The following is a 27,058-nucleotide window of genomic DNA, read 5'->3' as shown; positions in this document are numbered from 1 at the left end:
CCAGCTGGAAATGCCGGGAAACTCCCGGCTCCCTAACGCCCTGGGCAGCAGTGCAGCTCTGAGGCCCCTCACGGCGATAAACAGCTTCCCGCCCATTCCCTCTCCGGCATGGCTCTGCCACAGTGGCAGTGGCCACGCCCACAGCAGTAGGGCAGAGCTTCTTTCACAGTGGCTGGGCAAGAAACAGAGATCCGGTCTGCGTGCAGCTGCCCAGCACAAGCCACTAGGGGTTGCTGTTCTCCCAGAAGAGGAAGGCCACAAACTAGCCAGAAGGGATGTTCTCTCAGCTGACACATGTGCCAGTCCCCACAACTACCTCTATCACCATGAAAAGGCAGAAGAATTTGATCCAGAACAAAATCACAGAGACAACCTCTGAAAAGGAGCTTGGAGAGATAGACCGAACCAATCTCCCTGAAAAAGAATTCAAAATAAAGGTCATAACCATGTGGATGGAGCTTCAGAGAAAAACACAAGACATTATGAACAAAGTAGGGAGGGAGACTACAGAAATAAAACAATCTCCAGAACGATTTAAAAGCAGAATGGATGAGATGCAAGAGGCCATTGATGGAATAGAAACCAGAGAACAAGAATGCATAGAAGCTGATGCAGAGTGAGATAAAAGGATCTCCAACAATGAAACAATATTAAGAGAACTGTGTGACCAATCCAAAAGGAACAATATCCACATTATAGGGGTACCAGAAGAAGAGAGAGAAAAAGGAATAGAAAGTGTATTTGAAGAAATACTTGCTGAAAACTTCCCCAAACAGGGGGAGGAAATAATAGCTCAGACCACGGAAGTACACAGAACTCCGAACAGAAGGGACCCAAGGAGGACAACACCAAGACACATAACAATTAAAATGGCAAAGATCAAGAACAAGGACAGAGTTTTAAAGGCAGCGAGAGAGAAAAAAAAGGTCACCTACGAAGGAAAACCCATCAGACTATCATCAGACTTCTCAACAGAAACCTTACAGGCCAGAAGAGAATGGCATGATATATTTAATGCACTGAAACAGAAGGGCCTTGAACCAAGAATACTGTATCCAGCACAATTATCATTTAAATATGAAGGAGGGATTAAACAATTTCCTGACAAGCAAAAGTTAAAGGAATTTGTCTCCCACAAACCGCCTCTACAGGGTATTTAAGAGGGACTGCTCTAGATGGAAGCACTCCTAAGACTAAATAGATGTCACGAGAGAAAATAAAATCACAGCAAAGAAAGCAGACCAACCAAATACTAACTAAAGGCAAAAAATAAAATCAACTACCCACAAAAGCAGATAAGGAAACACAAAAGAGCACAGAATAAAACATCCAACATATAAAGAATGGAGGAGGAGGAATAAGAAGGGAGAGAAATAAAGAATCACCAGACAGTATTTATAATAGCTCAATAAGCGAGTTAAGTTAGACAGTAACATACTAAAGAAGTTAACCTTGAACCTTTGGTAACCACGAATCTAAAGCCTACAATGGCAATAAGTACATATCTTTCAATAATCACCCTAAATGTAAATGGACTGAATGCACCAATCAAAAGACACAGAGTAAGAAATGGATAAAAAAGCAAGACCCATCTATATGCTGCATACAAGAGACTCACCTCAAACCCAATGACATACACACACTAAAAGTCAAGGGATGGAAAAAGATATTTCATGCAAACAACAGGGAGAAAAAAGCAGGTGTGGCAGTACTAGTATCAGACAAAATAGACTTCAAAACAAAGAAAGTCACAAGAGATAAAGAAGGACATTACATAATGATACAGGGCTCAGTCCAACAAGAGGATATAACCATTAAAATATATATGCACCCAACAGAGGAGCACCAGCATATGTGAAACAAATACTAACAGAACTAAAGGAGGAAATAGAATGCAATGCATTCATTTTAGGAGACTTCAACACGCCACTCACTCCAAAGGACAGATCCACCAGACAGAAAATAAGCAAGGCACAGAGGCACTGAACAACCCACTAGAATAGATGGACCTAATAGACATCTATAGAACTCTAAATCCAAAAGCAACAGCATACACATTCTTCTCAAGTGCACATGGAACATTCTCCAGAATAGACCACATACTAGGCCACAAAAAGAGCCTCAGTAAATTTCAAAAGATTGAAATTCTACCAACCAACTTTTCAGATCACAAATGTATAAAACTAGAACTAAATTCTACAAAGAAAGCAAAAGGCCCACAAATACATGGAGGCTTAACAACATGCTCCTAAATAATCAATGGATCAACGACCAAATTAAAAGAGATCAAGCAACATATGGAAACAAATGACAACAACAACACAAAGCCCCAACTTCTGTGGGATGCAGCAAAAGCAGTTCTAAGAGGAAAGTATATAGCAATCCAGGCATATTTAAAGAAGGAAGAACAATCCCAAATGAATAGTCTAACGTCACAATTATCGAAATTGGAAAAAGAAGAACAAATGAGGCCTCAAGTCAGCAGAAGGAGGGACATAATAAAGATCAGAGAAGAAATAAATAAAATTGAGAAGAATAAAACAATTGAAAAAAATCAATGAAATCAAGAGCTGGTTCTTTGAGAAAATAAACAAAATAGATAAGCCTCTAGCCAGACTTATTAAGAGAAAAAGAGAATCAACACACATCAACAGAATCAGAAACAAGAAAGAAAAAATCACGACGGACCCCACAGAAATACAAAGAATTATCAGAGAATACTATGAAAACCTACATGCTAACAAGCTGAAAAACCTAGAAGAAATGGACAACGTCCTAGAAAAATACAACCTTCCAAGACTGACCAAGGAAGAGACACAAAATCTAAACAAACCAATTACCAGCAAAGAAATTGAAGTGCTAATCAAAAAACTACCCAGGAACAAAACCTCCGGGCCAGATGGATTTACCTCAGAATTTTATCAGACGTATAGAGAAGACATAATACCCATTCTCCTTAAAGTTTTCCAAAAAATAGAAGAGGAGGGAATACACCCAAACTCATTCTACAAAGCCAACATCATCCTAATACCAAAACCAGGCAAAGACCCCACCAAAAAAGAAAATTACACACCAAAATCCCTGATGAACATAGATGCAAAAATACTCAACAAAATATTAGCAAACTGAATTCAAAAATACATCAAATGGATCATACACTATGACCAAGTGGGACTCATCCCAGGGATGCAAGGATGGTACAACATTCGAAAATCCATCAACATCATCCACCACATCAACAAAATAGAAGGACAAAAATCACATGATCGTCTCCATAGATGCTGAAAAAGCATTCAACAAAATTCAACATCCATTCATAATAAAAACTCTGAACAAAATGGGTATAGAGGGCAAGTACCTCAACATAATAAAGGCCATATATGACAAACCCACAGCCAACATTATACTTAACAGTGAGAAGCTGAAAGCTTTTCCTTTAAGATAGGGAACAAGACAAGGATGCCCACTTTCCCCACTTCTATTCAACACAGTACTGGAGGTCCTAGCCATGGCAATCAGACAACACAAAGAAATAAAAGGCATCCTATTGGCAAGGAAAAAGTTAAACTGTCACTATTTGCAGATGATATGATATTGTACATAAAAAACCCTAAAGACTCCACTCCAAAACTACCAGAACGATATCGGAATACAGCAAAATTGCAGGATACAAAACTAATACACTGAAATCTGAGGCTTTCCTATACACTAACAATGAGCCAATAGAAAGAGAAATCAGGAAAACAATTCCATTCCCAATTGCATCAAAAAGAATAAAATACCTAGAAATAAACCTAACCAAGGAAGTGAAAGATCTATACCCTGAAAACTGTAAGACACTCTTAAGAGAATTTAAAGAGGACACTAGCAAATGGAAACTCATCCCATGCTCTTGGCTAGGAAGAATTAATATTGTCAAAATGGCCATCCTGCCCAAGGCAATATACAGATTTGATGCAATCCCTACCAAATTACCAATAACATTCTTCAACAAACTGGAACAAATAGTTCAAAAATTCATATGGAAACACCAAAGACCCCGAATAGCCAAAGCAATCCTAAGAAGAAAGAATAAAGTGGGGGTGATCTCGCTCCCCAACTTCGAGCTCTACTACAAAGCCATAGTAATCAAGACAGTTTGGTACTGGCACAAGAACAGAGCCACAGACCAGTGGAACAGAATAGAGACTCCAGACATTAACCCAAACATATATGGTCAATTAATATATGATAAAGGAGCCATGGACATACAATGGGGAAATGACAGTCTCTTCAACAGATGGTGCTGGCAAAACTGGACAGCTACATGTAAGAGAATGAAACTGGATTACTGTCTAACCCCATACACAAGAGTAAATTCGAAATGGATCAAAGACCTGAATGTAAGTCATGAAACCATAAAACTCTTAGAAAAAAACATAGGCAAAAACCTCTTGGACATAAACATGAGCGACTTCTTCATGGACATATCTCCCCAGGCAAGGGAAACAAAAGCAAAAATGAACAAGTGGGACTATATCACGCTGAAAAGCTTCTGTACAGCAAAGGACACCATCAATAGAACAAAAAGGTACCCTACAGTATGGGAGAATATATTCATAAATGACAGATCCGATAAAGAGCTGACATCCAAAATATATAAAGAGCTCACGTACCTCAACAAACAAAAAGCAAATAATCCAATTAAAAAATGGGCAGAGGAGCTGAACAGACACTTCTCCAAAGAAGAAATTCAGATGGCCAACAGACACATGAAAAGATGCTCCACATCGCTAGTCATCAGAGAAATGCAAATTAAAACCACAATGAAATATCACCTCACACCAGTAAGGATCGCCACCATACAAAAGACAAACAACAACAGATGTTGGCAAGGTTGTGGAGAAAGGGGAACCCTCCTACACTGCTGGTGGGAATGTAAACTAGTTCAACCATTGTGGAAAGCAGTATGGAGGTTCCTCAGAATGTTCAAAATAGAAATACCATTTGACCCAGGAATTCCACTTCTAGGAATTTACCCTAAGAATGCAGCAGCCCAGTTTGAAAAAGACAGATGCACCCCTATGTTTATCACAGCGCTATTTACAATAGCCAAGAAATGGAAGCAACCTAAGTTGAATGGATAAAGAAGATGTGGTACATATACACAATGGAATATTATTCAGCCATAAGAAGAAACAACATGGATGGAGCTAGAGGGTATTAGCTCAGTGAAATAAGCCAAGTGGAGAAAGACAAGTACCAAATGATTTCACTCATATGTGAAGTATAAGACCAAAGAAAAACTGTAGGAACAAAACAGCAGTAGAATCACAGAACCCAAGAAAGGACTAACAGTTACGAAAGGGAAAGGGACTGGGGAGGATGGGTGGGAAGGGAGGGATAAGGGCGGGGAAAAAGAAAGGGGGCATTACAATTAGCATGTATAATGTGGGGGGGGCGCACAGGGAGGGCTCTACAACACAGAAAAGACAAGTAGTGATTCTACAGCATCTTACTACGCTGATGGACAGTGACTAATGGGGTGTGGTGGGGGGGACATGGTGAAGGGGGAAGCCTAGTAAACATAATGTTCTTCATGTAGTTGTAGATTAATAATAACAAAATAAAAATAAATAAATCCTCATCCTCTTGTTGGCCTCTTTTCCTCTGATACAATTAGAGACTGAAATGCAGAAACATAAAACTGGTGATCTCAGCTCTCCAACTACTTGGATTTAAAAAATGAATGTATTAATTTGGAAGAAAATGTTCATTTCATAAGCAAGCACTGTGCCAGGTGACAGGATAAAGAGAAAAATAAGCAAAAAAAGCATACCTTTGAGGATTTAAACTACTTCCTTAATTTCAGTACTGTGATATCCTTATCAGACTTGGCTGCAGTGAAATGTGTGGCTGGTACAAGCATCTGTCTTTTTAAAACTCTATAAATGAGCTGCCAAGATGAATTCTTTCCAAACAAGTAGATATAGTGCAGTATAAGGAAACATGTTTTTAATTCAAACTCTGAAATTAAATTTGAACTGAAAGAAATTTAATGAAGGAATAATTTCAGCTTGCTCTTTCTGTACTTATTAATAAAAAGGAAACCTTTAACCAATCTTTAAGGATAAACGTTATTAAGAGCGTTACCCTAGAAGGATTTTCACACACTGGACCAGGCACTTCAGCCTCAGCACTATGACAGTTTAGACCAGATCATTCTTTGTTGTGGGGAGCTGTCCTAGGTATTATAAGATGTTTATTTAGTATCATCTCTAGCCTCTATCCATTCTGCCCAGTTGTGACAATCAAAAACATCTTCAGATAGTGCCAAATGTCCCTTGGGGAATAAAAGTGCCCCCAGTTAAAAACCACTGCACCTGGGTCCACAGCAAGATTACTTCACATCAGATATTTGCTTTCATGCGTCACCTAGCTGCTTCACGAGAGCTGTCTGTCTTTTATCCAGTTTGATTTGTCTATTCCTGTGTCTCCTGACCCATCTGGCAGATAAGTCATGATGCTAAGTACATGATATCAGAGAGAGCTTCTGGTCATCAGCCCACAGCAGCAGAAACACAGGATGAGTGTCTCAGAGCTGAGAGAGGGAATGCAAGCAGAAAGCCTGCATTGTAATTATGGGCATCATCACAAATGAAAGTCACACAAAAAACAATTCCCAAAGATAAAGCAGGACAAAGAGCCTTTGCTCCTAAGCTGAAGAGCCACATGAAGTCTTCCTTGTAGGAGGAGCCGGCAGGCTCATCCTTGACTCAAAACCGAAAAGTGCTTTCACAGTACTACACACATAATCTCAACCTCCCAGCATGTAGAGGCAGTGGGCAATTCAGAGGAAAATAAGAATCTTGCCAAGAAGATGCAAAGCCAAATGCTGATGTTTACTTTTTTTCCCTAAAGCTGATTTATCCAGTAGGCATATTCCGAAAAGTGCTTGTATCTAGTCTCTTACCATCCAGCAGGTAACCAACTGCAGTGCAGTATTTAAGATGTCAGCAAAGTAGAAATGCTGTTCATTAATAAAAAGGCAAACATTTGCTGGGGCTTCAGGTTCACTTTAAATTTGGTACTTTCCCATAAAAAGACCATGAAATACAGATCAAAAGAAATAAATTCCTACTCCTCTTTCACACAGAATTTACCAATATATACTTACCATCTAGAACTTCTTCTGAAAACCCTGTTTTCTCAAAATCACTGGTATTCTGATTGTACAAACCAAACAGAAGATAATTTGCCAGCTCTCTGCAGCCTTCATTGTACCTGCTATCGATTCCTGAAAGGCAAAAGGAGGCTCTGATCAGCTGTACTGTACAATGGGGAGCCAATAAGCCCCCAAAATTTGCCCCTGCTCAGTAAAATCCTGATGGTTAGGTTAATGGCAGCAGATCACACCTGAGCCTGAAACGAAGCTAAGCAACTCTGTGAAAGAAACAGGCCTCAGCATTAAGTATCCTTACTAGGATTCAAGATTTATGTAATTGAGACAAATAGCATAGATTACTAAAGCTATTGATTTCCAAAAAGCAATTCTTGAGGATAGAAGGAACCAGAAAATATGGTCCAAGTGCCCAGATCTTGGTTTCTAATATTCTCCCATAAAAAGGACCAAGGTTCCTTGGAAAAATAGCTGATTCTAGGACTGGAGCAGAAAATATACAAAAGCCTGGAGTATCTTACAGTTCTAGAAAGTACAGAAGTGTTAAACAAACAAAAACTGATGTGGAGTACATCAAAGGGAGGGACATAGGAGTCAACTGAAAGAGCTCTAAGTGGGCAAAGCTGGAACAATTTGAAGTAGCAGAACATAACCCAACATGTAAATAAAGTATACTGGGTTTTAACTCAAAGTATAAAATAAATATTCATGAGTCCAGACTGAGACAAATAAATGACTGAATACATAAATAAATGGGAGAGAATTCAGAATTTCAAATAATTTATGTAGATATTCCCTTCCTCAAAGAGCATAACTCCCCACTCCTTAAGTGTGGAGGGCATAGTGACTTCCTTCCAAAGAGGGGAATACAGAAGAGGGGTGGGCAAAATAACCTTACAGTGAAGAACCTGACAAACACTATTTCAGCCAGGTGATCAAGGGCAATATAAACAGTGAAAAGTCATACTGATAGTATGTATCCTTTAAATCATATGATGAAAATGGCATGTTACTTCACCAGTCTTCTGTCTACCCAATACCCATAACCCAGGTCTAATCATGAGAAGAACATAAGACAAATCCCAAAAGAGGGACATTCTACAAAATACTTGACTACTACTACTCAAAACTGTCAAGGTCATCATCAAAAACAAGGGAAGTTTGACAAACTACCATAATCAAGAGGAGCCTCAGGAGACACAACAACTAATATAAATGTAATGTGGTATCCAGGATGGGATCCTGGAACAGGAAAAGGACATCAGGTAAGAACTAAGGAAATCTGATGAAGGTGTGCTTTAGTTAATAATGTATTAATATTGATTCATTAATTGTGACAAATGTACCATTATTAATTTAAAATGCAAATAATAGCAGAAACTGGGTAATGGGTACATGGGAACTCTGTACAACCTTTGCTATTTTCCTGTAAACCCAAAATTGTTTTTTTTAAATAAAATTTATTAAAAAGGAAAAAAAACAAGATTGGCCATACCAAGTGTTGGTGAGAAATGGAACTCTTGGAAGCTGCTGGTAAGAAAATAAAATGGTATAATCACTTTGTATGCAAACGTTTATACCAGTTTTATTTGTAATAGGAAAAAAACAGAAACCCAAATATCCATTGACAGTTGAACAGATAAGCAAATGGGCATATACAATATACACAGTAAAATACTCACCACCGATAAGAAAGGATGAACTAGCGATACATGCTACAATATGGATGAATCTCAAAATATATATGCTAAGTGAAAGAAGTCAAACAAAAAGAGTGTATACTGTATGGTTCCATTTATATAAAACTCTAGGAAATATACACTAATGTATAGTGACAGAAGGCATATCAGTAGTTGTCTGGGAGTGGGGAAGGGGCAGAACAGAGTCCTTACAAAAGGGCACAAGGGAACTTGGAGGTAATAGATACTTGCACCATCTTGACTGCGGTGGTAGTTTCACATATGTGTACATATGTCAAAACTTACCATATTGTACACTTTATGTGTGGTTTACTATATGTCAATTATACCACCATAGAGCTGTTAAAAAAAAAAGGTTAGCAGAAATTAAGAACATTTCCTACACCATAATAACTAAATGACAAATGCTAAAATGAAGATGAGTTGAATCAGAGTTGCTTGGAAGGGTGTTCCAGCAGTTAGAAGGCCAGTTAAACCAATTAACCAACAAACAATGAGATGCTATGACAATTCTAATTATGCAGAAAAGTAGAATTCACTAAACCTCAGAATCTGTTTCAAAGTATACAAAGTCCCTCACTGATTTCTTGCTTGACTTTCACATAAAGTTCTTTGTCCTGGAGGTTTATTAATGTTTTACCTTCATCTTCACATATAACCTTAAACACACCAATTTCCACAACACTTGGTTTTTATTAAAACAGATACTTATCTGTCTCAGGATATTCTTATAATTGAGCCTTTTCTCAATCCTTCAGTATTCTATATTCAAATAGCCCACGGAATCAATTTTATGCTGCCTATTTTCACTAGGTTGAGTATAATAGAAATAACAGCATAAGTACAGTAACAAATAGGTGGCTTTATTTATAGGTAAATTCATGGCAAAGAAAGCCCCCATACTCCTGATGGATGCAGCTGGGAAGAGAATCCAGTAACTGTTGCTTAAGCATTTGAAACTGGCTGGAATTCCAGGTCCACCACACTGGGACTGAGTGGTGGATCCAGGATTCAAACCCAAAACATGCCTGGCCCCAGGGTGCATGTTTTTAACCACTCTGCACACTGCCTCTCATAAGGTTAAACAAAAGTGCTGTTAAGAGAAAAAACAAAATTATGCATAGAATATCTAAGGAAGGACAAACCACAAACTGCTGCAGTTTGCTTCTGGAAAGGAAAGTGTGGTTTATGAACAAACCACCTGACCTAACGATTTCACTTCTATGACTCAATACTATGGATATAAATGAAAATGAGATAAGGAAGGAGATCAATCTGATAGAGAAAAATCTCCACGATATATTATCAAATGAAAATTTTTAAGTCAGGTTAACAACAATATGTGTAAAATGTTCCCATTCGACAGTGTTATTTCTGGGGAGTGGGACTGGAAATCTGGGATGGTTAGGAAGCTCTGTTCATTATTATCTATATATTGTTTTAATTTTTAAATTATATGATGTATCTTCATAATAAAAAAAATCTAAAGAAGAAATAAATGCTCAATTCTGCCTCTCAATGGCCCTGAGTCCATTTGTTTCACAGTTTATCTCACAATGAAACTATTAATATCTTCCTGTGAACTTTAATAAGGTTGCCCCAACCCTGAGTCCCACCTTATCAAAAGACTGACCTAGGATGCAGAGAATTCCATCAGGTTGAGACTTGCTGCACTGCGTCAGGATGCTCTGAACCTGGCGGAGTCGGCTGCAACTGCAAGAAGAACAGAAATCAGCTCCCCGAGTGCCAGCACATGAACACGTGAGGAAAAGGAATGACTGCTAGGATGGATACTATGCTGCTATTTTCTGGAAGAGATTATACAAAACTGATCTGAAGACTAAGGCAGAACTGCTGCTTACAAATGGGATGGTCAGTGGCTCTCTTGGCTCAACAGAGGGATAGAGCTAAAGGCCCTCTCATGTCAATGCTGGGCAGGACTGAGACCCAGCAGCTGACCAGAAGGACCTCCAGTGACTTCTCATTTTTGAGGATTATTAAAGAGTTTACACATTGGTTTGCCTTGTGGTACTCATCAATCTGTTAAAAGCAAAGCAAAAAAAAAAAAACAGATAAAAACCAAAAACTGATCTAAGGACCTACATGAGACTGACTCGTCATCACAACTACCCCGACAGATTGTCAGCGAAGGGTACTTGCTCCCATTTCGTACAGATTATTCCTTTGGTCTTAGGGATAGCCCCCTCCTCCCCAACAAAGCACAAGGAAAGGTACTCCCAGACATTAGTATCACTTCTAAGGACCCCATGCTTTCTATAAGAACCCGTTCTCCTTCCTGGCAGTCTCACAGCAAGGTGCTCAATTTCCTGCTCAAGACTGATCCTTCCACTGGGTTTCTCCCTGTCACCTCCAGGTCCAGGATCTGCCTCCACTATTCGCTCCCTAACACTTTAATATTTCAGTTTTTCTCTAAAGTCAACATATTCCCTGCCCTACTCCATCATTAACTAAAATCCTCCACAAACCAACTACACTAACTGCTGCATCCTTGACAATCAGACTTCATCCCCACCCCTCACTGAATCTGCTCTGGTACATTCCCTGTACTCACCCAAGCAATAGTATTTCCAGCCAAACAACACTATTTCCCTTCCTTGGATTTCTTTTTTCCCCCTGGATTCTTTCTGATGTCCCCATGCCCCAAGTCATCCACTCCATGACTTAGTGGTCATCACCACTTTTTCCTTCAAGATGTTCACAATCTTCCACCTAATACCAAAACCAGACAAAGACAGTACCAAAAAAAGAAAGAAAAGGAAAAGAAACCTACAGACCAATAACCATTTGTCATGAATATAAATGTAAAAATCCCTAATAAAATACAGTTCACTTTTGGGCAAAACAGGTTTGAACTATATGGGTCTAAATATACATGGCTTTTTTTCAATAAACATATTGGAAACATTTTTTTGAGAATTGTAACAAGTTGAAAAGGCATTTTCTTTTCTTTACCTTTCTTTATTGTAAGAATAGGGTATATAACACATGTAATATACAAAATATGTGTTAATCAACTGTTTACATTACCAATAAGGCTTGCAGTTAACAGCAGGCTATTAGTAGTTAAGGTTTCGGGGAGTCAAAAGTCATTGTGGATTTTTGACTGCACAGGGGGTTGGCACCCCTACCCTTGTGTTGTTCAAGGGTCAACAAAATTAGCAAATAGAATTCAACAACATATCAAAAGAATTATACAGCATGACCAAGAGGGGTTTATCCCTGGAATGCAAGGTTGTTTCATTATTGGTAAATCAAAGTAATCTATCACATTAACAGGCTAAGAAAAAAAAATCATACAATCATATTAATACAGAAAAAAATCACCTGACAAAATTCAACACCCATTCACAATTTTTAAAAACTCAGAAAATTAGAAATAAATGAGTTTCCTCAACTTGATAGAGAGTATCTACAAAAAGCCTTCAAAGCAAAGTTTGGGATTGTACTTAATGATGAAAGACTAAATGTTTTTCTTTTAAAAGGAGGAGTAAGGAAAGGATGTCTGCTTTTACCACTTTATTTGACATAATACTGGAAGTTCTATCCTATGCAATAAGGCAAGAAAAGGAAATAAAAGACACAGAGATTAAAAAGGGAGAAATAAAACTATCCCTATTTGCAGATGACATAAGGCCTATGTAGGGAATCTCACAGAATCTACCAAAAAATCATAGAACTAATAAATGAGTTTAACAAGGTCATAAGATCAACAGATAAAAATCAATGGTACTCCTAGTAAACATAATGTTCTTCATGTAATTGTAGATTAATGATAAAAAAAAAAAAAGACTAACAGAAAAAAAGAAATCAATGGTACTTCTGTATAAAGGCAACAAACGCCTGGTAAACAAAATCTAAATTTAAATAGAAATCTAACAAAGCATGCATAGGACTTAAAAGCTAAAAACCACAAAACACTGATAAAGGAGATCAAAGAAGATCTAAGTAAATGGACATTGTGTGTTCATGGATTGGAAGACTCAACATAATGTTGATGTCAATTCTCCCCAAGTTAATGTACAGGTTTAACACAATCTCATCAAGATTTTTTGTAGATTACTCTAAAACTTATATGGAAATGCAAAGGAACTAGAATAAAAAATGTTTTGAAAAAAAGAATAAAGTGGGAGGAATTATTCTACCTAATGCCAAGACTTATATAGCTAAAGTAATCAAGACTGAGTGGTGTTGGCTGAGAGAAAGACAATAGGTCAATGGAACAGAAAAGAGTAGTAAGTAATAGACCCACACTAATATAGCTAATTTATTTTTGATAAAGGTTCAAAAGCAATTCAATGGAGGAAGGATAGTCTTTTCGATAAATAATGTTAGAGCAACTGAATACCCATAGACAAAACCATGAACCTCACCCTAAACCCTATACCTTATGCAAAAATTAGCTCAAAATAGATCACAGATTTAAATATTCAAATGTGAAACTATAAATCCTAGAAGAAAATATTCTGGACTTAAGATTTGATGAAGTTCTTGGACTTGATACCAAAAGTATGATCCATATAAAAAAACTGATAAATGGGACTTAATCAAAATAAAAAATTTTTGCTTTGTGAAAGACTTTGTAAAGGGAATGAAAAGACAAGCTACAGATTGGGATAACATATTTGCAAAGAAGAATACATAAGGAACTCTCAAAACTCAACAGTAAAAAACAATTAGAAAACAAGCAAAAGGCATAATGAAACATTTCCTCAAAAAGGATACAGATAAGCACATGAAAACATGCTCAAAATCATTATCCACTAGGGAAATGCAAATTAAAACCACAATGAGATATTACTACAAATCTATTAGAAAAGCTAAAATAAAAAAATGACAATACCAAAATGCTGGTGGGGATTCAGAGAAACAATTTCTAAAAGAAATTAAAGCCACCAATAATGGAAATACATTTGTTCATGCATTGGAAGATTTAATACTGCTAAGCTGTCACATCACACAAAATGATCTACAGATTCAATGCAATTCCACACCAAAATTCCAATGATATTTTTTTGCAAAAATAATAAAATCCAACCTAAAATTCATATGAAATCTCAAGAGACCTAGAATAACCATAACATTATTGAAAAAGGACAAAGCTGGAGGATACACTGCCTGATTTCAAAAGTTACTACAAAGCTATGGTAATCAAAACACTGTGGTACTGGCATAAAGAAAGACAAACAGAACAACAGAACAGAATAGAGAGCCTAGAAATAAACTCCTCTGTGACTGGCTTATGTCATTTATTACGTCCTCATGGTCAAATTATTTTTGACAATGCTACTGAGACCATTCAATGAGAAAGATTTTTTTTCAACAAATGGTTTTGAGGAAACTATATCCACATGCAAAAGAATGAATTCAGACCTTTACCTTACATTACATCATACACAAAATTTAACTCAATATAATAAAGACCTAAATATAAGCCTAAAACTATAAAACTTTTAGAAGAAAATATATGGGAAAGCTTCATGACATTGGATTTGGCAAGGATTTCTTGCTATGACAACAAAAGCACAGACAACAAAAGAAAAATATATAAATGAGACTTCATCAAATTTTAAAACTTATTTCATCAAAGGACATGTACAGAGTGAAATTAATTATATTACTTATTATAACAGTGATTAACAGAGTGAAAAGGCAACACTCAGAATGGGAGAAAATATTTGCAAATCATGTATCTGACAAAAGGCTACTACCCAGTATATACAAGGAACTCCTACAATTCAACAACAACAAAAAAGCAATTCAGAGTGGGCAAAGGATTTGAATAATTCTCCAGAAAAGATATATGAATGGCCAATAAGCACATGAAAAGATGCACAACCTCATTAGCCATTAGGGAAATGAAAATCAAAACCACAGAAATACTATGCCCACACAAATCAAGACCACTACTATAAAAAGAAACAAAAATGAAAAATGATGGGTAGAAATTGGGACCTGTGTGCACTGTTAATGGGAATGTAAAATAGTATAGCTACTGTGGAAAACAGAATGGCAATGTCTCTAAAAATTAAAAAGAGAATGACCATATATAATCTAGCAATTTCACTTCTGGGTATACACCCAAAATAACTGAAAGCAAGAACTTGAAGAGATATTTGTATACCCATGTTCATAACATTATTCACACTAGTCAAAAGGTTTTAAAAGCAATCCTAAAGGAAGTCAGTCAGAGAAAGACAAATACCATATGATTTCACTTACATGTGGAATCTAAAAAACAAACCTCACAAAGAAACAAAACAGAAACAGACTCATACAGAAAACAACCTGGTGGTTGCCGGGGGTGAAGTGGGTATCAGCAAACTAGGGGAAGGGGATTAAGAGGTACAAATGTCCAGTTATAAATTTAAGTCATGACATAAAAAGTACAGCATAGGGAATATAGTCAATAATATTGTAATAACTTTGTATGGTGACAGATGATAACTGGACCAATCGGGGTGATCATTTCATATGTATAAAATGTCCAATCACTATGTTGTATATCTGAAACTAATACAATACTGTACATCAACTATAATTTTTTTAAAAAGGTAGAAGCAACCCAAGCGTCTATCACCAGAGGAGTAAAGAAACTGGGCTGTATACATAGAATGGAATGGTATTCAATCTTAAGGAAAGAAATTCTGACACATGCTAAAACATGGATGAACCTTGAGGACATTATAGTAAGTGAAATAAGCCAGTCACAAAAGGACAAATACTGTATGATTCCATTTTATGAGGTATCTATATTAGTCAAATTCCTAAGAGACAGAAAATAGAATGGTGGTTGCCAGGGGCTGGGGAAAAGGAATGGAGAGTTATTAATAGGTACAGTTTTAGATGATGAAAACAGTTCTGTGGATGAATAGTATAGTGGTAATGGCTGCAAAACAATGTGAATGTATTTAATGCCACTAAACCATACACTTAAAAGTGGTTAAGATGGTAAATTTTGTTGTGTATTTTACCAGAATTTTTTTTATTAAGTTAAAAAGAGTCAGTGTCATGTAAAACAAAAATAACAGAGAGGGAGAACTCTTCTAACACAAAAGAGATTAAAGAATAATAATACAATGCAATGTACAGACCTGAATTTGATTTTTAAGAAAAGGAATTCATAAGACATCTGGGAAAACTTGATTATGGACTGGATTTGAGTATTTGATGATAGTAGGGAATCACTGTTAATTTTCTTAGGTGAGATAATGTTGTGGTCATACAATGTCCTTTTTGTTAGCAGATGCAAGAGGAAGGAAGTATTTAGAAGTGAAGCACCATGATGTCTACAAGTCACTTCAAAAAGTTTTAACACAAAAGAAGAATGAGGAAAAGAAAAGAAAAAACAAAGATAACTGTTCATATGGCAAAATGTTAAAAACTGCTGAATCCAAGTGGTGGGTATAACAAGTATTCATTGTACTAGTCCTTCACCTTTTCTGTATTGTTTGAACATTTTCATAAAATCTGGGGCTGGAGGTATGGGGGGGCATGGGATAATGTAGGGTTTTAGAAATGGCAAAACAGAAGAAACTGCAAGATGATCAAGCTTGAAGTAAGAAAACTTCTTTCCCCAGGGAAATGGTAGCCTGCCCCTCCCTATTTTTTCCAGTTTACCAGATGATTGGTCTTGTAATCATTCTCTACGCTATACTAGAGATACTAGATATAATAGAAATATTAAATTCTATACCAGAAATAATTTATCAAGTTACTCCTTTGGCCTATTTCCCAAACCATCTGGGCATAGGCTGTCTGACTGCCAAAGTTACTAAGAGCTCTTTGTTTTTCAAACTTAAAACCAGTCAGTGACAAAAGTATGAATAGGTCATGTGACTAAGAAACAAACAGCTCCCCGACTACTTCTATGGAAAGGCAAGACAAGTTTAGTGGTTGTCTTGAGAACAGGAGCAGAGTTTCTTTTCCACAAATATCTTGGCCAAATAAATGGAAGCACATAAAACGCAGGAAGATCTTCCTCTTCCCAGAGTAAAACAATTATCCTAAATTAGTAGGAGCTCTTATTTTGTCAAATGGGTAAAAGTAAATTCACTCCTTTTTCCCTTTGTAAATTTTCTTGCTTCCCAAATTCAGTTTTTTAAAAGAATTTTTATATTGAGGTACATACAATCAAATGCACAAATCTCAGTGTACAGCTTGATGAATTTTGACGTGTGTATACACTCGTGTAACCATTGCCTAGATCAAGATAGCAAATACGCTCACTAATTCTTCTCCCTTTATCTATTTCACCCATTCCCCCACTCCCTTCCCGTAATTTAATTTTTAACCAGAACATAGCCTTTCACTTGTCACTGAAGCATTAAACTTGTCACTAACTGAAATATTTACCTATTAAAAAAAAATCTAGTAAGTATAATTAGAAAACCACAATCACCCGTATTCCTAACACCCAGAATTAACAACTATTAGCATTTTGGCAGACTTGCTTTTATCTTCATTAGTGCCTTTTTAATTATGAATGTAAAATATGAATTTTAGTTTTTTAATGAAAAAAAAGGAATATTACATAAAACTAAAGTCTTCACTGTTATTCATCCCCAGAGGTCACCAATGAATTTATTGTATATCCATCCAATCTTTATTTTCTTCCCTAATAGATATCTTCAAACATGTACCAAGCCCAGCAATAGTGCTTCCCTACAGCTTCTAGGTCTGCCTGAGCACAGCTGGCACATCCTGCCTGTGGTCACTCGACAACTTTACGAAGTTCCTCCTTTAGAATACCTGCAGACTCAGCAGACCCAATAATGCAGTTTATGTCAAATATGCTACATGTACACTGTATTTTTTACTTTCCTTGGATTCAGACTCAGAATCTGGACATGAAAGAATGATAGGATGAAGAAATTAAGACCTGAACAGAAGCAGTTTGCCCAAGATTACAGGGCTGAGTAAAGATTAACTGCACCAGAACCTGAGTGACCAGATACCCTGACTCTGAACTCTTCCTTTCTGCTATACCTCACTGGTTTCCTGATAAAAAAGTTAGCCACAGATATAGTATTTTTGAATTCTAGGCAGTCATCTCTACATTCTTCCCATCTTCCATTTTACATGTAATTAGTGATTACATATAAATTGTAATTTTAATCGTATACAATTACTGTATACCCAACCAGGTATATTTTCTTGCTTGTTTGTATTTCAGTATTCTGGTTCCCTAAAATAAAGAAAAAAAATTAAGAATGCTATTTTTGCCCATTTTCCTCCATAATTTATGCTAATCTTCCGATTTTAAAAATTAAACAAAACATGAATATATTTTTATATTCTGTATACTTTGTTTTGAATATTTTACAAAGTGAATCCCCATACCAATCTGATTTGCTTCATTATAGAAAACTGCTGTAAACAATGTGGTGTGAATCTCTCAGTAATATATACTTTAAGGGGTTTTTGGGAAGGGGGAGGGGTTCAATAAAGTTCTAATCATGAGATACGTAGGTGCTCTGCAACATGTTTTCACTTAACATTATACCTTAAAATCTTTCCAAGTTAGTACACAGGACTCAACCTCATTTTTTAAACTGTTGCACTGTATTCTTTTGTTTTTATTTAACCAGCCACTATGATTAACATTCAGAATTTTTATTATTTTTGCAATAGCAAACAATGCTTCAATGAGCAACCTTATACATCCATCTTTGATACAAGTGCAAAAGTTTCTGCAAGGTAGAGACCTAAATGTGGCACTGCCAGGGTAAAAGATATCTGCATTTAAAATGATGACAGATCTTGCCAAATTGTTTTCTTAAAACATTTACCTATCATATATCAGAGTACCTGTTTCCACACAACTTTCTAAGCCATGTTCAACTAATGTTAACCTAATGGTTAGAATTTTTATTGTTAAATTTATATTTTCCTTCATCACTAGGCAGGTTGTCAAATGTTTACTGATCATCTGTATTTCGTTTTCAATGAATGCATAGTCATGCTCTTTGCCCATTTTCTATTCAGTCCCTTGGGATTTTTTTCTCTTAAAAATTTATACATTCTATCATATTTTAAAAGTTGTGTTTTGGCCATTTGCAAGTATTGCCTTCAAACTTAGAGTTTGTTTATGGTATCTTTTTCATACAGAAGTTTCAAAGTTTTATGTAAGTAAATCTATCTTTATCTTTAAACTTAGGGGTTTTATGGCTTCCTTTTGTGTCTTCCCAACTATTATTTTAAAAAACAGTAAAACACCAATTATTTCATTTTAATTACACATGCGTGTTAAACATTTAGCTCTTTACTCCTCTGGAATTTACTCTCATAAAGCAAGAATCTAATTGCTTTTCTTCCCCAAAGTGTAAGTGATTGTCCCAAGACCATATCCTTTTAATCCTCTGATATGGAATGCCACTTTTAGCATATACTAAATTGCCATATATATCTGGAACCATTTTTTTTATTTTTATTTGATCCATTTATCTATTCTCACAGAAATAGTACACTTAAAAAAATAATCAGAGCTTTAAGGTATGTTATTACTTGAACTTTCTAGTATATGGACTATTTTTATAGAAATATTTTCTAATCCATATCCACTCTCCTTTTTACTAAATAGTACACCAATTTTATTTCAGGGAGCAATAGGCCCAGCTCTTTTGCTTCTATAGCTGACCAATGAAACATGCAGATGCCATCAAATGGAAGTTTCTTGGGAAGCTCCCTGAAGGGAAGGGATTGACTCAACTAGGAAGAGCTGTCCCTTTCCTTTTCCCTTCTTGCCTGGCAGACATGATAGAGTTCCTGCAGCCATTCTGTAACCATGAAGCTATGGAGAAAATGGAATCCACTTGCTAAGGATAGCAAAATACAGACACAGAAGAGGCCTGGTTCGCTTATGACCTTATACCAAGACTAGCCTACCCTCCCCTCTAGGCAGACATCTTTTGCAAAAGAAAATAAACCCCAAAGTGAAGTTATTATTGTTAAGTGTCATATACCAGCTGTCAAATGCAGTTAGTAGCTGATAGGCCACCTTATCTAAAATGGTTAAAAATCCCAACTGCAATCCATGTCTACACATATTTTAAAACTGGAGTATTTAAGACATTGTACAAACTAAATTCAAGAACTTTGGAAAATAAAATTTACCACAAATGGAAAATATTATCTGGAAGTCTAGTTATATTCTATGTTAACATCTTATTTTCCATTTTGTTCCTTTTCTCCAGCTTTCTTTGAGAACTTCTTCACACAATCCACTTTTTGTAAAGTGAGCTTCACAAGTCTTTATTCAAAAAGCATCCACAATTACTTTCCCTCACTTCTCTGACTACTAAAAGCATGTCAAATCTAAATGCAATGTGGAATTCTGGATTAGATATTGGAATAGAAGAACAACATTAGTGTAAAACAAGAAATCCAAATAATGTATGAAGTACTAAACTCCAAGTAAACAAAAATTTTCTAAGGAAATAAAAGTTAACTAAATAATGTATTGTGCCAATATTAGTTTCTTAGTTTTGATAAATGCACCATGGTTGTGTAAGATACTAATTTTAGAAAAGCTGGGTGAAGGCTATATATATGCACACATATACTCTGTGCCGTATTTCCAACCCTAAAATTATTTCAAAAGAAGATGTGAAAAACAAAAAGCATGCCAAATGGCTGACTTTACCTCAAACCAAGGCTCAAAATCACAGCTAACAGTTTTAATTAAATACCCAAGTTGTAGACTCTTTCTTTTTCTAAATTTCAAGGCAAAAACATCAAATAAATTGAGGTGTGTAATTCATTTCCCCCTCTCCAAAAATTAAAGCATCACAGAAGAGCCCAAGAGCTAGGAAACACTGTCAAGATATTGTGCACTATTAATGCCACAGTGCTCACTGTAAGAGTACTCAGTACATGGTCATTCCATATACAAGGGAAAAGACAGATACTTAGACCTTTACCCTGGCCCAGAAATAAAGCCATACAGTCTACTAAGCAAAACTTTTTTTGCTTCTACACCACACCAAGCCTTTCTGGCCAGCATCTAAGCAAGTACACTGGAGGTGAAACTTCACATTTTCAGATATACAAAGTTATAGTCTGGCTTTGCGTTTTAACTTTACATATAAGGCAGGGACCATCTGCACTACAAAAGTAATTACTACTTCTGTAGATCTATAAATCCAAAAGAGAACCATGGGTTTTGGCAGTTGGCCAATAAACATCACCTGATAAGATAACCGGCTCCTGTGAGGCTTTACTGAAGTGCTTTACTGAACATCATTATCCCGAACTACCTTCTTACCATCTAGCTCACAACTGTGATTCTTCATTCTCTGAACACCCATGAAATCTAACACAGTTCACAGCTTACCCTGTACTTATTCTCTATTCATTTAATAATTAATTAATGCAAGCAATGTTTCATAATAGCTAACAACAGCAGTTCATACTTAGCGAATGCTATGTGCCAGACACTGATCTAAGCACTGGGGCAAGAAATGTGGGACATGGCAATGAAAAATGGTCCCAGCCCTTTGGTAATTGCCAGAAGCAACAAAGGACGTCCTTCCTCATGAGTCTCTTAACAAGGAAGAATCCCACCAGTACATGATATAGAGGAGCCCTAGTAAAGGAGCTCCTTAATCAGACTTTTCTGTTACAGCACATCCTCCAGTGGCTTTTAATAAAAAGTACATGGAAGGTCAAGCTTTGAGATCTTGTATGTGTGAAATGTCTTTATTTTTCCCTCATGCCTGCTTGAGAGTTTGGCTGGATACAGAATTCTGGGTGGGAATCCATTTTCCTTCAGAAGGAAATGGTTGTTCCATTATCTTCTCATTTCCAGTCTGGCTACAATCCTATGATTTCTGACCCAATCTATGTGATCTGTAGATATTCTTTTGTCTTATAGTTCTCAAAAATTTCATGATGCTGTGCCTTAACATGGATATTTTTTAATTAATTGTGCTGGATTCTTGGAGAGTCCTTTAAGCTGGAAACTCATGTTCTTTGGTTTTTAGATATTTAATTTCATTTTGGATACCCTCAAACAATAACCACCCACTATTCCTCCTTGTTACAGACATCTCTGTACCTCTACGTCACTCAGTCTTCCACATTCCCTAAAGATTTTAGCTTCTGGATCACTGTCTCTTTTGCTGTTACAACTCCAAACTTAACTCATAATAATCGCAATATGCAGTGAGATAATCCTTCCCTTTCCTTACCTCTCAGCTCCTTTATTCCTGTCTTCCACTAAGGTCCTCTGTTTACCCCAGCCATGCCCTTTGGCAGTGCCCACAACCAAGCAGCTCAACAGAGCTACAGGAAAAGCACACAACTATGCTAACTGGTTGTAACTGTAACTGTTATAACTTAAATTTATGACAACAAATACCACATGGGCACTGGTGCTGCTTAGCACTCCTCAAACATTTCCTCATTCCACTTATTTTTCTCCATTCTCCTTGATGAATCTTCTTTCTCCTCAACTACCAACACCTTCCCCACCCTTCATTTTTTGCTGCAGACGTTTCTTCTTATTAAGTGAATAATCAGAAAAGAACTTCCACTTTCTCCTATTTACCAACACACCAGTATTTGGGTCCATATAATTGCCACAGATAAACTGCCCAAACACCTACCCAAGATGAGGCCAATATATCCATTTATAATCCGTATTTATGGCCAGATCCCATGCCCTTTCACCTACTCAAAAGACTTCATACCTGCAACTGTCCCTTCTCTTGTTTTAATCTGTACTCCATAATTCCCATCGACTTCAAACAGGTTATATATCCACCCAACTAAAAACAAAAATACTTCAAACACTTCACACTCTTCCAGCCACAGCCCTATTACTCTGCTCTCCCTTAAAAAATCTCTGCAACAACATGATTATAACTATCTCTATTATCATTTTCAAGTGCTCTCCTATTTTCTCTTGAATCCACTGCACTAAAAAACCTGTTCTTGTTAAGGCCACCAATGACCTCCACAGTACCAAATCTAATGGTCTATTCTTAGTCCTCATCAGCCTATCAACAGTACTTATCACTTGCCCTTCCATGACTGTCCTTGATTCTTCTATCTCAGAGGTGGGAAATCATCTTCCCTCAGAATTTGAAAGATATTACTACGCTGTCTTTTTCACATGGGATACCACAGGGCTTTGATATTGGTCCTCTTCTGTATCTACATTAGTACTTCGATTCCTACCTAGTCTCATAGTTTAAATAAAAACCTGGGAGTCATCAGTGTATGGGTGGTATCTCCAGTCCAATCTCTCTCCGAACTCCAGATTAATATACCCAACCACAAATCAACATCTCCACTTGGATATCTATTAGGCAACTCCAAATTTTCTCCACAAACCTGCTCTTATTCCAGTATTCCTAATATCAGTAAATGGTAACTCCACTCTTCCAACAGGTGAGCCCCAAATCAATTTACTTGCCTTCCCCATTATTATTCCTTTAGCCCTATTTCTTCCTTAGTTACTTACTTCTCTTCCCTCTGTATTATGATTTTTACTGTTTTTGTGACTTTCCACATACAAAGGGGCTCTCTGAGGGCAGGAACCTGCCTTATTTGTCTGAATCCACAACACTCAGCACAGTGTATGCTGGATTATTTGTATAAAGAGGCAGTGATATTTAACCGATACATAACTCCTGAGCAGAATCAGATCTCTCTGCAGGAAAAGATTTTTAAGTAAGGAAGCATATTTAAGCTATTTCCACTGGTTCCTTAATACAACTCAAGAATGGTTACTTGGTAATAAATCCAAAATCTTAGTGCCTTAAAACAAGACAGGTTTACTTCTTGCTCATTCTGTCAAACATAGGTTATCTGGGTTGATCCCAGACTAATGGATTTAGCCATCATCTAGAGCACCATGAGTCACAGCACCATGAGTCATCATAACCCAGTGTAAGTCCGGGGAGAGGAAATTCCGGAGCAAAATACCTCTAAAAACCAAAATCAGTCAAAGGGAGTAATAAAGTTTAAAACTCGTTTATTGCTTACAAACTGCAGTCCAGAGCCGGCTCTCTCCTCTGCTCCTGAAGAAGCAAGCCAGCAAGCAAGCCAGCAAGCAAGCCAGCCCCTCCCTTTAAGTTCTCAGGTTCAGACACACCCCCGGTTGCCCAGGTAAATTACCTACTGACATGAAGATGAACTTCTCTCCACCCCTGAGGATATGCAAATGCACTAAAGCCAGGCTAGATAACTCTGGAAATGTTACAGTTTCACCCACACCCCGGGAAATAAAAAGAGAAAATTACACACCAGAAGCTTTTACCCTGAAAGGATACACATCATTCCTACACACATTTTACTGACCAAAAGCAACTCACAAGGTTATTCCCAACTTTAAAAATGGCAGGCAAATATGACTGTACCACATGCCCAGAAAGAAGAAACCAAAAATCCTTGATGGACAGCACTGATGACTACCACCACATCCTTCAAAAGAAGCTTCCAGTTCAAAGCAACAGTATTGTAACTCCTGATCTCTATTTCCTATCTGTGAAAATGAACTCCACTATGGGAAGAGAATCACACACTCGCAAAGTACTATCTATGGGTCTTCAGGAATGTAACTTCACCAGTTAGGCCTGCCTCTTTCATCACTCAGGAGTCAGAGTGCAGCAAAGAAGCCAAATATGGGTGACTGGAAGTGCTGAGCCCAAACTTGCTAGAAAAGTTCAATGTCAAAAGTCTGGGAAAGGCTTGAATGGGCAAGAAAAGCAAGTTCACATATGTAGAGATGAGAAAAGGAGGGGAACCTGCACTAAATTTCTTTAACCGAAGATAAAGAGCAGCCAGGCCTTGCTTGGGGTCCTTGCACTGCACTACTCCTTGTCTGAAGACTATCAAATTTCACTCAAATCACTTGACGGAAGAGTCAGAATTTATGATTAGTAAAGTTAGCCAACATTCATCTTTTTAACGTAGAAACACTACTTAAAACAGAAAACAACTGCACACTGCCATGCTACTAGAAACAAGGAAGGCAGCAGTAATTTTAGACATGGATTTTACTGGCAAGTTCATTTTCCCTAAAAGTCTCAAAGACCCAAGTTTCCAAAGCTCAAGATGATCTGGGATGAACCCCAAGTCTACAAAGAGCTTGGATTTAATGGATGGCTGCTCGAAGTTCTAGAATATTTTGTGCAGTTTCTATTCTATACAAAGTTCAAATACTTTCTGGGAAACTGGTGGCTTGAAACATTAGGACAGCCTGGAGATGGTTACCATAAGCAGCTAAACACTTGGAACTGTAAAGCCTACAAGGAATTCCATTGAAGGGCAAAGCAGGAGTTCAAACAATATCACCTGCCAGCTTAAAAGCAAATTAGGACTTCCAAATGCAACCAAGGATATCTAGCCTCACCAACTCCCATCCTTTATTTATTCAACAAACATGCATTAGTTGCTGGGGTAGGGGAAGAAATGCCAGGGAGTTGAGAGAGGAACAGGATTCTAAGATCTAGTTCTTCAAGAATTTGGTCTAGTTAAAAAAAAAAAAATTAGCGAGCAAAAAGTTAAAACACAATGTCCTAAGTGCCATTAACAAAGATATAGGAAAAGCCGTTTTAACATATAACTTAACAGCCTCCTTTCAAGGGAACAATACCATACTTGCTTTGCCAAGTAGCTAGAATAAAGAAACAGTACACAAAAACCCCCTCTTCTGGTATAATAACAGTTTCGCAGTACCAGGGCCCATTTTCTCTCTCTCAACGGTCTCTGCTGCAACCCCTCCAACACTGCAACCTCCACACTCCGGTGGCGGCCCGATAACAATCACAAACAATGCCCAGACTATCAAGGTCAGCCCCAAAGGCACAGGGAACAGAAACCAGATACGGATCTTCCCAAGTCGAAAAGGGGCGGTGACCCTCCCCAATATCAGTTTCCCATACCGAGGCACCCGGGGGGGGGGGGCTCTGTCTCTAGGCTCTGGGGGTTGGGGTGCGCCGCTTTGGAGGGCATGGGGTGGGCCTCTTTTCCCTATCCATCCTGTAAGTTTTCTCTCCCGCGTCCCTAATGACCTCCACTGCCCCCCAGTGAGCTCCCCATTGCGGAGTAAAGGAGCGACGCGAAGCTGGGGCGGGAGGAGGTGGGGAAACGCGCAAGAGAGAAGATGCTGTCAGTGTGTGTAATGTAGGGTGCGGGAGGAGGGGTACTCTTTAGGGAAGCCGCTGTCAAGGGGAAAGGCTCTAGAGACCTACTGTGGTGGGGCATTATAGGTAAGCCGTTTCTAGGGACATCCATTTGAGGGTTCTTTACAGGGGGCTGGCTATTGTGTGTGTGGGTCTCAATAGATAGCCATTTCTGGGATAAGCATAATGAGGAAGAGGCAAGTGAGTTATCCACAGAAAAGCCACCGTGGAAGTTCTTTATAGCGGAATCTTTCCAGGGGGAAACGTACCATAGGGGTGGGGATGTCACAGTAAGGGGTCTTCACGGGTAAGCCGTTGTGGGGCTGTCTATAAAGGAGCCATTGAGAGAGCCTCTACACAGAGCACTGTTCCTGGGGAAACGTTCCTCAGGGAGCCGTTTAGGGAAAAACCATCCGCAAGGAAGCCATGTCGGACCACGCCCTGGGGCGAAAGGCGTCGCGGGACCCCAACAACCCGTAACCCCGGGCCCAGCCGCCCCTCTGCGGCTTCGGCCCCGCGTACCTGACGGAGGGCGACCCACGGCCCGGGCCGCCAGGGAACCGCGCGCGGGGCAGCCCCAGCCGGTGCGGGGGGTACACATCCATGGCGGCGGGCGGAGGAGGAGGACAGCGCCGCTGCTAGGGTCGCTCAGGCCCGCCGGCCAGCTGCAGGCCCGCTGCGGCCAGGCGGGGCGACTGGGCGTGCCGGGTGGGCGGGGGGCGCGGCGCGCGGGGGCACGTTGGGGCGGGGGCGGAGTCGGAGCGGCGCAAGGATCTCGGAAGGGGGCGTCGGGAGGGGCTGGGTTGGGGGGCGGGCGCACGGCCGTAGGGTGGGGCCCTCCTTAAGCCGCTAGGCGGTTGGGCGGCACGTTAGGAGCTCGGGTCCGCAGGGGGCGGGCTACCACGCCGCCACTCTGTCCCGTCCTCAGGCTCCGCATCGTGGAGTGGGGCTCTCTGCGGCGCCCTGAGCCACGCTCAAGGACGCGGCCAGGGGCGGGAGCTAGCTCGCCCCGCCCCTCTCAGCCGCCTTGCGCTCCCAGCAAATCCTTC

At 38.4% G+C, this 27,058-nt stretch overlaps 1 protein-coding gene across 3 annotated transcripts in view; it reads right to left on the bottom strand.

The window, feature by feature from the left end:
• The window catches only part of DNAAF9 (dynein axonemal assembly factor 9), a 152,846-nt gene extending 126,119 nt beyond the window's left edge, over positions 1 to 26,727 (bottom strand). For 2 of the 3 annotated variants that reach the window (XM_036924631.2, XM_036924632.2), the window contains exons 1-3: positions 26,532 to 26,726; positions 10,493 to 10,572; positions 7,157 to 7,276 (exon numbers count right to left, since the gene is read on the bottom strand). In XM_036924631.2, coding sequence (XP_036780526.1) covers positions 7,157 to 7,276; positions 10,493 to 10,572; positions 26,532 to 26,614 — 283 coding nt within the window. In that variant the 5' untranslated portion in view covers positions 26,615 to 26,726. Of the gene's footprint in view, positions 1 to 7,156; positions 7,277 to 10,492; positions 10,573 to 26,531 lie in introns of all 3 variants that reach the window. The other variant, XM_036924633.2, reaches the window with a different exon arrangement.
• Between the last annotated feature and the right edge of the window lie 331 nt (positions 26,728 to 27,058).

Source organism: Manis pentadactyla, chromosome 5 (assembly GCF_030020395.1).
Source record: "Manis pentadactyla isolate mManPen7 chromosome 5, mManPen7.hap1, whole genome shotgun sequence".
NCBI classification, from domain to species: Eukaryota; Metazoa; Chordata; class Mammalia; order Pholidota; family Manidae; genus Manis; species Manis pentadactyla.
Note: the sequence above shows the minus strand (reverse complement) of the source record. Positions and strands in the feature narration are given on the sequence as shown.